Below are 14,231 nucleotides of genomic sequence, written 5' to 3'. Positions count from 1 at the left end.
TTTACAGCCTTTCAAAGAGAGTCTAGTTTAAAAAGGTTTAATGTCTACATCTGGTATTTAGTTATTTTATAACCAAAGGTATTACATTGATCTAAAGAACTACTGCAGCACATCCCTGGTAGACACGAGTCAATAATTTAGCTTTGAAGACAATTGAGGGTTTCCATTCATTTTATTTGCTCCAGTGAACGTGTAAAGTGATGGGTTTCTGTTTGATGGAGTCCTCCCTTTAATCTAAGACACTTCTCTTCCTCTGTGGTATTAGGCTTAAAACTTTCATTTTCCGTAAACATTTACAGTTGTAACTGCTGTGCTTCTCTTCTCTTTTTCCAGTTGCAGGAGTCCCAAGCCTCGTGTTTTTTTGTGTTTATTGGGTCTCTCGTCTTGTCTTCTCACCCCATGACCCCTTGGAGGTAGATGGCTGCCCTCCCTGAGTCTGGTTCTGCTGCGATGCTCGGGGCAGGAGACCAAATTGAAGATTTAATGCAGTTCTATTGGTAAAAATCTTTTTTGTATGAATTAGCATTATACAATAAAACTACACTGACACTGTGATAAAGTTTATGTGGATTAATTCCTCGTCAGTCTACTTAGGAACTTACAAGCGACTGCCGCCTATGAGCTTCTCATAGAAACCCACAGCAAACCTGTGGGGGACAGCTTCCACGAACAAATGAGATTTGGGTTCAGCAATCTTCAAGTTTTTATTTGTTTACAAAGTTAAGATTGCATTTTCATATAGTCCTTCCTTTAATGAGTAGAAAACCTTTTTAAAGAATTAGTCGAAAGGCACAAATTTTACAATATATACATCTGGATCTAAATTATAAATATATAGAAAACAAAAGCACAACCCAGAATAAAAGTGCTGAACACAGTTTTTGTTTTATACAGAAAAAATAGGCTTTGTTTAAAAATACATACAATCAGTAGCATGTTTTTTGTTTCATTTTTTTTTGTTAGCAATAAATTATTTGAGAGTGATAACATTTATATAATATGAAAATGGTTGAGAAACAAGAAAGATGGTTACAGTATACATAGAGCAATCCATAAAGAACGGGAACAACAGGCTTGCACTGCTCAATCATAACCAACACGAGAACAGTAACTGGATTATGCCATACTTAGTGCAAAAATGATAAAAATGATTAAAGGCCTAACTACACCAATAAAGGAATAAAGGCTTTTCTTCCCCCTAAATTGCTGCCCACAGTCCTCAAATGCATAAAGCTCTACTTCTGAGACAAACACAAAATCAAAGGCAAAACTTTTGCAGACTGACGTCTCGGAATGTGCCTGATGAGGAATATCAAAAGCAAAACAGATGAGCGTGTGAGGGAAACTGGCAGCGGTGACATTCTGCAAATAAAGACAACGACGACGATCACTTCGAGGGAATCGGTTCTAATTCGAAAACCAAACCATCCGTTGCACTGAGGGAGGTGAGGAAGGATCGATTGCACATTTCAGTATAGCCCAGGTGTGAGTTGACTCTAAACATGTCGGCGTTTCGTGTGAATTAAATGTCCAACAGCTGCACACAAATAAAGAGATAAAACTGTCCACAGAAAAATAATGTTTCTTAAAAAGAAACAGCCTTTGATCTTTGCCCTAAGATGGCATAAACATTTAGAATCACCAACATTTTCACGAGGACAAACAACAAACCCATCACATTAAGTCTAAAATATGAATACAGCAAGAGTCACAGCACAGAGTTAAGGAAAACAAAAACAAAAACAGACCATGTATTCATTAGTTTCACCACTGTTTGAGGGGGAAATGATATATTTCTGCCTACGCCCCAATGTTACACCTCCTGTGGGTTTCTTCCTGAGATTGATAAAAAGGTCTCATATCTTAGAGCCAGTAACTTTAGGGGTGTCCGTGAAACACTTTGGTATCTCTGCAAACCGAAGGCCCGACAAAGGTCTACAAGTTGGAGAAACGACTCTTACTTGAGAGAAAAGCAAACGTGAAAAAAAGCAGAATAAATCCAGACACTGTACAGCAGTACAGAACAGTGCAATCCTTTTTGGTGGCAGGTTATAATAGAATTTGTTTTATAGCGATTTTGAAAACGGGTAACGTCCCTGACCAAACATTTTGTTAACTATTATAATAAGCAAGTATCTAAAATCTAAATCCCTTAAATATAAATAACGAGAACTTTTAACATAACGCTGAATAAAACATCCAAGAACGCATTGCGTTCAGTCCGTCAAAGTTTACTCTACATAGGTTGTCCGCGTTTCAGACTGAAGCACAACAGAAAGGAGAAGAGTCATACCATGCAAAGACAACCCCAAAGCTTTGCCTGTTGAGCGTAAACACAGCTTTTAGGCATTTCTGTTTCAAAACTGATGTATTACATGGTTTTTATTGCTTTTTGATCAGTTGAACTTCTGGCATTTAATCACAAACCAACTACAGTGCATTGTTTTCACACAAAGATGGCCAGATCTCACAAGTTTTAAAATATGTGCTGTCATACACTCTGACTGTTAAAAGGTCGTGTTCCTTTAAAAGGCTGAAACTGACTAAATGCAGTCAGAAAGTTTCTATTTGTTGAACTCCCCCCTGGAACCCAGCATTCAAGAAGACAATTTCAAATCATTACAAACTATAGGGCTTTTTTTTTCAGGCCTCAAGAAGAGGGAAAACATGATATTTCGGTGTTGGTATTAAGAGTGTTAAACAAATTTCGATGTCCACGAAGATACATATACACACACCGGCACACAACAAAGACTCAAGACGTTCCTGAGGAATAACAAATCAAAACAGGAGTCGCATAAAAAAATATGCCATTGTCAGCTTTAAAAATGGAAAAAAAAAAAGAGAGGGTTTGGTGGCAGATGAAAAAACTGGTATCGATGCAGCTCAAAAATCCACCGTGCCACTGAGCCTCGACCACTGTGTGTGAGGGGAAACTGGAACGGGGAGGAAGTGAGGAGAGCACGCACAGGGATGCACCGACAGAGTCTGATGGAGGGGAGAAGACTCCTTCTCCTCTCCATCGTCATGGGAAACGTGACATCGCTAGACGATAAGATGGAGGAGCCAACAGCCCTAGTGAGGACATCAGGGTACTTAAGTGAGTGTAGTGTTATGTGTTTCACAGAGATGTGGCGCCATGAAAATGCTCTGGTTCCCGTCGACGGCTCTCAGGCAGTTTGGGCAGACGGGAAAATAAATGTCACGTTGCCATGAAGGAACATTTCTGCAGCTCACATATTCAACTGTTAGCCACGAGGCTACAATCACACTACAGTGCGTTTTCACATGCCATCTCGGCTGCTGCTACATCCCTCCCTCTGCAAACCAGGCTGGATTGCTGCGATACTCCTGCGTTCCTTGTATTGTATTGCATCTTAATTGTACAACTTCCACAAGCCTGACCACCATTACAAAGCAATTTCCCTGCCAGATTTACTAAAGTTTTCGGATTCTGACCCTAACGGCAGCTACAAAAACAATCATACAAGCATTTACAGGCTAAAAGGAGGCGTCTCACTGAACCCAACACCAGCATCATGTAACATAACACCTACTGACTGACTCACTGAGGGGGCTAAAAGTTAAATACAAATACACCATATTAAATTAAAAGTACAAATCTATACATTAGGCTACATGGATTTTAAAGACTGCATTTATAGATTTCTCCGAAGGCACTGTTTGCAACAGCAGACTGCTCTTCCTCTCCCTTTTTCCTCACAATAGTGTTCATACAAGCAGGGAGAGAACTAAGAGGGAGCGTGAAGAGGAAAACTGAAAACTGAGGCATTTCACGGCTGATCAGCTAAAAGGATTCATGTGTTTATTTCTCTCCGTTTCCAGTACAACACTATTCGCTTGTTTAGCTCTAACCAGGCCTTGCATACATTTCTTTTCTTTTAGTCAAGATGAACGTCCACGAACGGCGAAGTAACAGTTAAGCAAAGTCTATAGGTGTGGTTTTAACTTATGAAAGGCATTTAGAGCTTCCAGCAACTTCACCAATCATACCTCGTAAAAAAATCAGCAGCCAGAGGTTTACCGAAGATTTCCACACCTCAGCGAATGAGCTGGTGTGTGGACAGCTTGCGTTTTCAATAAAATACATTTATCGCACGTTTGTTATTTTTTTTCCACTTCCTTTTTAAAACTTTTTAACAGCTGCCTTTTACTGTGGAGGACGCACTTTGGTGCAGAAATCTGATATTGATCCGAGTCTGCCATCACCACAGCAGCCATAAGCCGGCGAACACTACAGACAGAGGGGTTAGCCCAGCGCAGGACAGGCAGTGACTTGACTATAGGCCCTGAGGGGAGAGGGGATAGGTCCAAGGGTGCGATTACAGACAGCAGCAAACAGGATGCAATCTGCTTTAAAAGACAAAATGCAAAAACCAACAGATAAACATAGTCCAGACGAGCTGTTACTGTTTAAGCTCTTAGTCTTGTTGACGGTACTGGATGACAGACTGGCGGTCTGGTCCAGCCTGTAGCATGCTGTTCAGAGCCTCGCGGACATCTAGGATGCTGGAGTTGCAGTGGCCATTGGGTAAAGGAGCAGAGTCTGACTGTTGGAGGAGATAGTTTGGAGGGAAGCAAGAGGTGGAAAAGGAGGAGGAGGAGGAGGACGGGCTGGGGAAGAGAGGAGCCATGTTGTTTGACATGGAGGATGTGGAAGAAGAGCAGGAGGAGGTAGAGGATGAAGGGCTGGATTTCTGTGTGGGCATATGGGGAGGCAGGGGCAAGTCATATAAATCTAGCATGTCATGGTGGTGGTTATTGGCCAAAAGGTTGTGGTTCTGCTGCTGCTGCTGCTGCTGCTGCTGCTGCTGATGCTGCTGCTGCTGCTGCTGCTGCTGCTGCTGATGCTGCTGCTGCTGATGCTGCTGATGCTGCTGCTGCTGCTGATGCTGCTGCTGCAAGGTCTGCAGATTAGAGGGCTGTCGTGTTTGTGCAGCTGGCTGGGCATTTGGTGCACTCTGGGAGATCAGCGCCTCTAGATTAAAGTCACCTGTATAGTCCACAGTGTTGGCTGTCAGGCTGTCCAGACTCAGTCCACCCTCTGTGTTTTCTGGAGAGGGGGATGGGGAGCTCATAGTCAGGTCCAAAATCTCATCCAGGGGATTCTTGGAAGACAAGTTGGGAGACAGTGTGGTCTGATGGAGTGGAAGAGACGGGTTCTTCGGTTGTTGAAAAGAGGATATAAACGGGGAGTAAAACTGAGAGAAACTGGGGTTAAATGAACTGGGCAGGTGGCCTTGGCTGTTGTTGGCTGAGGAGGTGGAGTTGTTAGACCAGCTGTTATGGGCGTTTTGCTGGGTTTGGCTAGGATTCCTCTGTAAGGACAACAGGGCTAAATTGTGGGGGGACTGCTGCAAAATGGACTGGGTTTGGCCCGGCATTCCCTGTAGCTGAGAGATGCTCCCAGTTTGAGTTCTCTGTAAAGTGTTTTGGTTTAGTTTCTGTTTGAAGATCGTGTTTTGAGCGAGAGTCTGAGCGAGGGACTGGTTGAGAATGGGTTTCTGACTGAACAGATTCGCCAGGAGATGTTTGTTCTCCTGCTCCATTTTCCGCATCTTCTCCTGCTGCTCCTTCTCCTTTCGCCTTTTCTTCACCTCCTCGTCCATCTGCAGCAGCTCCTCGCGCACGCGGGGCACACAGTTCTCTGGGATCTTGATGCCTGAGGAAGATGAGGGAATTCATCAGTAAGGTAGATCCTCAAACATTTATCCAACACTTTCCAAAGCGTGACAAGACACGCTTTCTATAAAGGCCCCTTATTCGAAAGATATCACAGCATGTGTGTGAACAATGGTAAACACACTGAAAAATGCAGCTCAGCTGCCTATTTTCTGTTAATCTATGTGAAAATGGTGTGTACGGAACCGTAAATATCCGCTCAGAATCCTCATATTGTTGATTTCACGTTGATAAGCTCAACTGCTCTTTATCTCTAACCTAACAGAGTCAGCACTGAGACAGCATCACATTCTAACTTCAAAATAAAATTCCCTTTTCAAACTCTGGGCTCGAGCCTAAGAGACCTTCTTGAAACCTGTACTAAAAGTAAGTTGTGGGATTCACTGACCGACTTGCTTGTTGTGCTGCTTAGTTTTAAGACGAACAATCTGGAGGATGCTGGAGCTGGTGATGTCCGACACCACGTCGGAAACCCGCTTCCACACCCGCAACAAAGCCCCACACAGCATGTGGTACTGACGGAGGCGCATGCCCTGCAGGCACTCCTGGCCTTCCTCAATCTTCTTACACTTCCCATTCCTGGGAAAAGGTAGAAAAGAAAAAGATGAACAGGTTTACGCAGGTTTTTAACACTTTTAAGCCCAGTTCGTTGATTGTTTGCTGATGAGGGCACATGTGAGACTTGGAGGCAATTACTTTGCGACCACTTCTCAGCTGATCTACAAATCCTCGGGAATGGCGTCGGACCATAAAAGCACCCAGTGAATGCTAATTAGTACCAGCCTGATTGGAAGCCTGAGCCATTAATCCCGAGGGATGTTGTGGATTTCTGCTTACCAGTTGGCATGACTGCACTTCTTGAAAGAGAAGGTGAACTGGCTCTCCCAGCTGTCCCTGGCCTCCTCAGGAGTCACCTGGAAACACATTTGCACAACACAAACATCAGCTGAGAGCTCGTCATCAATTTTTATTTTCCCCCTTTGAACTTCCAACCAAAGGTCATGCCACAGCTTAATCTCATTTATGATCAGTGACTGTGTGAAAACACAAAAATAAAAGGAGACAAAACAAACAGCTGTTGTGTTCTGTGGTCTCATGGTGAAAGTTCAGTTTAAGACTCTGCCGTGTCACGTTTCAGCTCTGGGATATCTTAAACGTGCTGCAGATTACAACACGAGACGTCCACAAGGGGGCAGCAGAACCCGTATATACATTCACACGTTACCTGTAGCTCAAACAACATTCTCAGAGAAACTTGTCAGTCCAGAAAATATCAAACCCTGCCCACAGCATTATTTCTAAACTTTTGGTTTTCATGAAAGGGGCAATATTTGTGATAGCAAAACCAAGCAAAATATGACAATAAAACAGATATTAAGAGGATTTTTTTCTCTCTCTGCTGTGTGGAGAGCAGCATCTAGACACTGACATGCAGGCACAGACATTAGCCTAACTGGAGCTACTACCTTTCGGTAACGTTGCAGCAGGTTGTCGAGGTTCTCAGGGTGGTTCTGCTTGCCGATGTTGGGTTTGTAGACAATAAAATTCTTGCCTCTTCCCTGCTCAGCTAGCAGCACACACGGGTTGTTACCTCGGAGCTGTGGAGAGGACACACACAGAGTCTTTAGTCGAAGGGATAAAGAAAAAGCCTGCCACAGCTTTTCGGTAATAAAACTCAAACAGTTAACTCTTAGAACATGGACTCACCTTTTGGGAAAGGTAGAATCCCTCATCAGGGCTGCTGAGCTTCAGTGACCTGTTGTAGGCCTCATCCCAGGGCATACCTCTGTCCACGCTGATCTGCAAGGCCAGAAGATCAGAGAGTGAAGCATACGCTGAGAGTAGGAGCCATAAAAGTTTTGCTGCTAATTTGGATCCGCCTTGCTCTGTGCACCACTGTATCCTCAGCAGACATGCAAACAAGAGCTTTTTTTAACCTCTATATCAGAAAAAGGGGCCGCAGCCAGCCCACTGTCCATTATCTGACAGTGCTGTGGAGATGGAGCTGACTGTGCAGGGCTGCATATATACATGCAACACGGTCATGTTCGTACGCGGCACACTCTGTCCTTTTTCAAGTGGACCTCCTGTGCTGGATTCTGTTTGAAGGCCAGCTTTGAAATGTCAAGTGTAGGTTAGCCTGCAGCTAAAAGCGAAAGACACCAGTAATTAGCCTGTTCCCACCTCCAACTAGTATCTACATAGGCTCCACAGGCCCAGGCTTAGCATGGATAATCATAGTCTTGCTGCAGGCAAAGTGGGATCAATCAAAACTCCCACAGTGCAGAGGTGGCCACTTGATTTACGTATTGGAGAGCAGGTTATGGGGAACAGGTTTGCTTCTCGACTTCAGCTGGATTTAAAATAAAAAAATTAAAAAAAACTATGCGCTGTGCAAGTCTTTCAGAAAATCTTGATGAACTTCTGTTTGTCAGTATGTGAAGATGGCTAAGCTGCAGCTGAACACGGGGCCTTACTGGGGCCCTGCAAGTTCTGCTGGATTTTAAACAGGAGACAGCACAAGATTTGCATTTTCTTTGACAGAATCTCACAGTGGCTGCAAGATTTAAAAAAAAAAAGAAAAGTGTATTATGTTCGAAGAATGACAGGTTTTCCTCAAAATCAAGATTTTATGGCTATCACTGTATGCCCGCCTGCCAATACCCCCCCCCCCACAATGATCTGCATTTTGCTTCCCTTGTCTGGTTTTCTTCAAAACAAGGTCGGACTTTGCAAGTGAACCTTTACCGTAATGATGCCCAAAAGGGGCTCACAACTGATATGACACGACACACAGCATAATTCAAGAAAAAGCGTGATGTTCCTACCTTATACAGAACAACCTGTCCGTCCTGAGGATTTCCAAGTGTCAAGAAAGTTTCCTGCTTCTCCTCATAAATCTCATCGTTACCTGGGGCAAGATCTGACAGGAACAGAGGAGAAAATAGAGTTCATTTAAAAGCGAACAGTAATTAAACAGATGCAATCCTCAGGAACTAACTGCTGGAATCTCCTGGGATTTCCAAATGTACTGACAGACATTACTGAAGAAGAAAGGAGCAACTGGTGTGATCTGGTTCACGAGAAGGCTCATAAATGACCCGCATTACTTTAGGAGCATCTTACCTAGGATTCCCATGTCATATTTGCCCTCCTTCTTGTCCTTCTCAATCAGATAGTCAAAGTTATTAATGAAGTACTGGAAGAGGTAGTTCTGCATGTGGACCTCCAAGCCCAGAATGCGATTTAGGAACTTGGTGATGCTGCAGTCTGAGAAAAAGCAACAAATCGTTTTGGGACAACTGAGTAAATGTCAAAGTAGGTGTAATAATCTCAAACACTCTAGTCTGAAGCCTGCCTTCGGCACCGTACCTTTCTCAGTGCTGATCCCAAGACGAGGCTCATTACAAAAGATGCCCACATTCTTCATTCCCTCTTTCATGTCTGGAGTGAAAGAAAAACAAAGTCGTTTCACTAATGAAGCTCAGGAAACTTTAAACACCGGTAGAATTTCTCTGTTTGCTGATAAACAACCGCAGCTCGAACATACCTCTGAAGAACATGTGATCACCCCCAGGGTATCCTTTGGGAGGGGGCACCTTGTTCTCTATGTGGCCAAGAATAGATTTGGTGATTTTATCAAGAGCCTTGGTACCATACTGCAAAAGAAAGGAGACGTAGGCAAATCCTGTCAAAAGACTTATTCAGATATGCAAATGGGTGCCATGGAGCTCACATAAAGTTCACATAAAAGTAAGCATATGGCATTTAAGGAATTTGCCCACCTTATTTTCGAAATTGTACTTGCTCAGGTCTCTGGATTCAGTGGCTCTTCTGTCTCCATGGGTTAATGCACCCTGCACAGTGGATTAGCAAAAGTATTAGTTCCATATCAAGTGTCTGGTTTACAGCTTTAACAGCATCATCACGCTAAAGATTTTCAAGGTGCACAAAATCAATCTGGCCTCACTGCTCAGCGTTTTATTCCTCGTAACGAACGGACAATAATCAACTTGCTGCCATATAATTATTATAGGATTGCAGCAGTTATTACGTATGAATTTTTAACCATCAAAACCTGAGATGCTTAACTTGGCTGTTGAGTGTTTGCACATCATTTAATTACCTGGAATTAGGAGAAATTAAATATAATATCTTAATTAGCATCTGTTTGACATTCAATAAACAGGGATACAATAATCCAACTGAAAACGACAGTTAAATATATAGGGAGTTCATTCTGCGTGGTGCAACAAGCATACACAAGATATTTTGTGGTTCTGTAGGAATCCAAGCAGCCTTCTGCTAAACCCAGATTAAAATGAATTTAGAGGCAGAGTTTGACAGTGAGGGGAAAGTTTAAACAAAGCCAAGTGAGCAGTGGCAGCCAGCTGCTCGCTCTGCCGCCACAGAAAAATGAGAGATACCAAAACAAAGACATGACCTCACTGCTGATCTCGAGTATTCGGCCACTAAGTTCGAGCGCTTGTGTTGTATCAAGTTCAAGCAGCCACACAGATGAGATGCCACCTATTCTTGATACATATTTACCACACGCGGCTGGCAAATGCAGGAGCGGCTTCCTGGAACCACCGTTCCCTCGCACCCTTCTTGCCCTTTCCCAAAAGCAACCGTAACGCTGCGTCACCATGGAAATAAATGACTACGAGTGCAGAAATGCATCGATAATGATGGAAAATAACTGTAGCCTTTATAAATCACCCAGACAAGCTCTTGTGCTGTGTTTGCTCGGTTTTCCACTGCTGAACTAGAGAGGGGAAAGACCCTGAATCTCTCGAGGTTTGTGGAGAAACTTCAAGAGAACCAATAAAGAGACTCTATACAGAGACTTAAGAAAAGGGAATAGCCCAAGGAACAGGAAGGGCAGAGGGTGAAGGTAGGGTGATGGAACAGACGGTGGTGTAACTAACAAACCAGAGTGCTACGATCAATAAGCGCAAGATACAACTCCACTCTGTTTGCAGTGGAACAATTCTTCCCACACTTGATAAGACATAAAGGGATTACTCTCCAGAGACAGAATTCAGTTTGTTAAAAGAGATACTGAAGGAAATCTGGAGCAAATAACTGCACAAGAGAGCAAAGGCAAACTCAACACCCACACAAATGAATCTAAAAGGCCCTTATATTTACCAAGCTTTCCAGCCTTTTCGCCACAATGGAGGCAAAACGTCTCTCCCCGGCCAACTCTGAGATGAGGAAGATGTACTCTGGGGCTGTCACCTGATTGGACCGATGAGTTCGACCTAGAAAGACAAGAGAAAGGTGACGATGAGGCAAAGTGAAGACCGCAGCCCGATATTCGCTCATTCCTAAAAGTACACGTTCGGCCTTTTGTGAGAGTAATGCTTGTGATGTTGATGCACACGGCTGCGTTGGGTGCAATAAGGGAATCTAACCAGATGCATTGAATGGAAAACACTCTTGGCAAGAAGTGAGGCAATCATTTCATAAGGTTTGAAATTACACGACATCTGTCCTGTGAAACAGGACTGTTCCATACATTGCTTTGTGTGCAACAGCTCTGCTTGTAACTGACGGCACTGGTAGCAACAACAGGAATGTTAATATGATACTTTAACAAACTAACCAACAAGATACAGATTTAGTTTGCGTTAAGCTGAACCCAGAGACAGAAAGGATAAAGGATTAGAACCAGATAAGTGAGAAGGGGATATTGTTTAGTACAAGATCTTGACTCGCTGAAAAAAGCTGAGTGTTAGTCACTGACAATAAAACTTTCCACGGGGTTTTCTTCTGGAAATCTCTTTTCAATTTTCAAAGAAATGTTTCAATAGGAAATGACTGTCTGTTCACCTAGTGTATGAGTGTGTGTGTGTGTGTCTAACTCCAAAAAGGTGGAACAAATGACTTAATGAGGGGCATGTTATGAAAAGCAATTTGTTCTTCTCTGCTTGGGAGCGTATATTTGAGTGTCTGAAATCACTACCAGCTCGATAACTCAGAAAAACACAAAGCTGGTACTTAGTCTGGGGCTCCATTGGGCTAAAAATCATTAATTCAGTGAGCTGGCCAGATTGGCAGACTATTTCAACATCACGCTCCCAGCTAAGAGTAGAAATACCCAGCTTCCGTATCTTTATCTCGACCCAGCTTCAATCTTAAACAAAAGCATTCACTGTGCCCTGGAAGTGGGATGTCAAAACTCTTTTGGGCTTCCTTATTGTTTTGCTGTTGACAGCAGATTCTCATTGGGATTTTTTAGGTTCATTTAACCTCAGAGAGGAATGAGACAGTACTGCTTTGCAAGGTCTCTATCTATGCTTTACAACCCAAAAGCAAATCTGAATTGGCATTTATTTTTTCCCCCCAGTTGCAAGCTGAAAATTCCAAATGAGTGCACCATGGCAGGCTGCGTCACTGCTAACATAACCTTGGTAACTTTGGTTACCAAAGTTACAAAAGTAGCGGACGACAGTTATCGATGTTAGTAAAAAAAGAAAAACTCAAACAAAATGCTGAGGTACGGCAGCAAAGCCCAGAGTTTATGGAGCCGATACGTGACGTGATGGCAAGATTATTGACTGGTGTATTAAACAAGCAGCTGGCCGTTATGTTCTGTGATGTGGTGCCTTTAAAAGCTGGAACCAGATCGATTCAAAAGCGAACAGAACCAACTGTCTGTGGCTGAACTACAGACCATGCAAGTCGTTGAGAATGAGGCTAGTTACTGAATGCTCTCTCATGAGGTGATAATGTGCTTCAAGGGTTATTACGCAACTCCCACAAATAGGTGGACACTGCGCTGAAGAGGGATGGAGTGGAGTGTGTCACCCTAAAAGTGGTCAGTCAGAAGGGAGCTGTGAATTCATGGCTGTAAAAACAGCTGTTGTAGAGCATTTATATAGCAAAGCACGCCACAAACATTTAATCAAGACCACAGGAAACTGTGCCAAAGCATTTCTCCTTTAACTGCCAGCAAATGAATGCTATCAATCAACTAACTGAACGAAACCACGACTTCTAAATCACCAGCAGTGTTTCTGTGAGACGGCTGTCCAACCGTGGTAACATCTCAAGATCCCAGTATGGAAAACTAGTCAGGCCTCTTTTGTGTGAGCCTCGAAGATAGCAAAGACTTTTCTTTCAATTTCTTACTCCACATTTCTAGCACTCCTTAACCCCAATGTGGCCGCTTGTCACAGACATGTAGAAGGGAGTAAATTATAGACAGCTAACATGAAAACACCTGTCACAATCTGTTACATCATCCTGCAAGTCAGTCATAATTGCATTTAAGCCACGATAGGTGGTGCCACATATAACAGAAAATGAACAACAACTATTAAATCAAGAGGCTTGAACAGACAAGGATTTTGTCTACAAACTTGCCAAGCTCCCTGTGAAAATGGCTTTTAACAGAAAGAAAAATCCAGTTTATTCCCACCCATTCACTCTCTGTTACCTTTCAAAGGCGCATTGTAATGCTGAATTTCCTGACTTACCAAACTGCTGAATGGCTCTGTCTGCGCTCCAAGGCAGCTCCAGGGTCATGTGGACCCTGCGCTTCTGGTTTTTCACCCGCTTATCTGCCTGCAGGGAAATCCCAGAGCTGGCTGCCTCTGAGATGATGGCCACCAACTGCAGGAAACAGGATTGGATTTAAATAGAGATCTGAATCATTTACAGAAAGCGACAGACTGCTTTCATAACCAGCAAATCAAGTGACGGAAACGGCACATCTGCTTCACGAGATCTGCTTTATCAATCAATGGGGATGCTGGGGCTGACCTTCTCTCCATTCATGAAACGATCCTTCTCCTTTATGTTGATGTGGTCAATCGTAGAACCTTGCTCGGCTCGCGACTCGTAACGGACGGTGCCGTCGGGACGTCGCACCACACGACCTTTACGACCAGTCATCTACAAGAAAAAAACGGAATTAACCGACAAACCCCAAAAACTACTGCAATCATGTTCTGAAAAAAGAGCTGCTGAGAGCTAATAATGTGAACACGGGAATCCCACCGGGAATCCAACGGTATTTCATACCTCTGAGACTTTTTCTGGTCCTCCAAACTTATCAATGAGCACATCCAATGTATTGAGAGGTAGTTCTTTTCCCAGTTCTGATATTTTGTTGAGGAGGCCCTGCTTCATCTCCTCTATCCTGGCTGTAAATACACATTAGCAGCAGCACATTAACCATATCATCCTTGCAGGTGGAGTCATAAAACAAGGTTGCAGCACCAGCCATCGTGTTGAAAATATCTACCTGACTGGAGGCTAGTGTGGTTCACAAAGATGACATCATCATTGTCGAGCAGGGAATCTGGTGAGGAGTTGGAGTCCGTGTCCATGCCGTCGGAGTCACTACTACTGTCATCAGTGATGTTGATCACACCGCCACTGTCCACGGTGTGCTTGGGAACCTTGTACTGGCGACCTCTGGGCTTCCCTGATGAGGAGCAACAAACAACAGCAGAATCCAATGATTAGAGAGTTTAATTCAATACTCAAAATGCAGCAGGGATAGAAGCTACCCT

At 43.5% G+C, this 14,231-nt stretch overlaps 1 protein-coding gene across 3 annotated transcripts in view; it reads right to left on the bottom strand.

Annotated features, from left to right (window-relative positions):
• Positions 1 to 685: 685 nt before the first annotated feature.
• sbno2b (strawberry notch homolog 2b) overlaps positions 686 to 14,231 on the bottom strand; it is a 53,449-nt gene continuing 39,903 nt past the window's right edge. For all 3 annotated transcript variants that reach the window (XM_072389790.1, XM_072389791.1, XM_072389792.1), the window contains 15 exons: positions 13,961 to 14,143; positions 13,738 to 13,859; positions 13,477 to 13,608; positions 13,191 to 13,326; positions 10,858 to 10,970; positions 9,489 to 9,560; positions 9,254 to 9,362; positions 9,076 to 9,147; positions 8,830 to 8,973; positions 8,532 to 8,626; positions 7,411 to 7,503; positions 7,170 to 7,301; positions 6,541 to 6,617; positions 6,092 to 6,282; positions 686 to 5,683 (listed from right to left, as the gene is read on the bottom strand). In XM_072389790.1, coding sequence (XP_072245891.1) covers positions 4,443 to 5,683; positions 6,092 to 6,282; positions 6,541 to 6,617; positions 7,170 to 7,301; positions 7,411 to 7,503; positions 8,532 to 8,626; positions 8,830 to 8,973; positions 9,076 to 9,147; positions 9,254 to 9,362; positions 9,489 to 9,560; positions 10,858 to 10,970; positions 13,191 to 13,326; positions 13,477 to 13,608; positions 13,738 to 13,859; positions 13,961 to 14,143 — 2,912 coding nt within the window. In that variant the 3' untranslated portion in view covers positions 686 to 4,442. The remainder of the gene's footprint in view (positions 5,684 to 6,091; positions 6,283 to 6,540; positions 6,618 to 7,169; positions 7,302 to 7,410; positions 7,504 to 8,531; positions 8,627 to 8,829; positions 8,974 to 9,075; positions 9,148 to 9,253; positions 9,363 to 9,488; positions 9,561 to 10,857; positions 10,971 to 13,190; positions 13,327 to 13,476; positions 13,609 to 13,737; positions 13,860 to 13,960; positions 14,144 to 14,231) is intronic.

The sequence above is a fragment of the Leuresthes tenuis genome, unplaced genomic scaffold (genome assembly GCF_036924035.1).
Source record: "Leuresthes tenuis unplaced genomic scaffold, fLeuTen1.0.hap1 SCAF_7, whole genome shotgun sequence".
Classification (NCBI taxonomy): Eukaryota; Metazoa; Chordata; class Actinopteri; order Atheriniformes; family Atherinopsidae; genus Leuresthes; species Leuresthes tenuis.
Note: the sequence above shows the minus strand (reverse complement) of the source record. Positions and strands in the feature narration are given on the sequence as shown.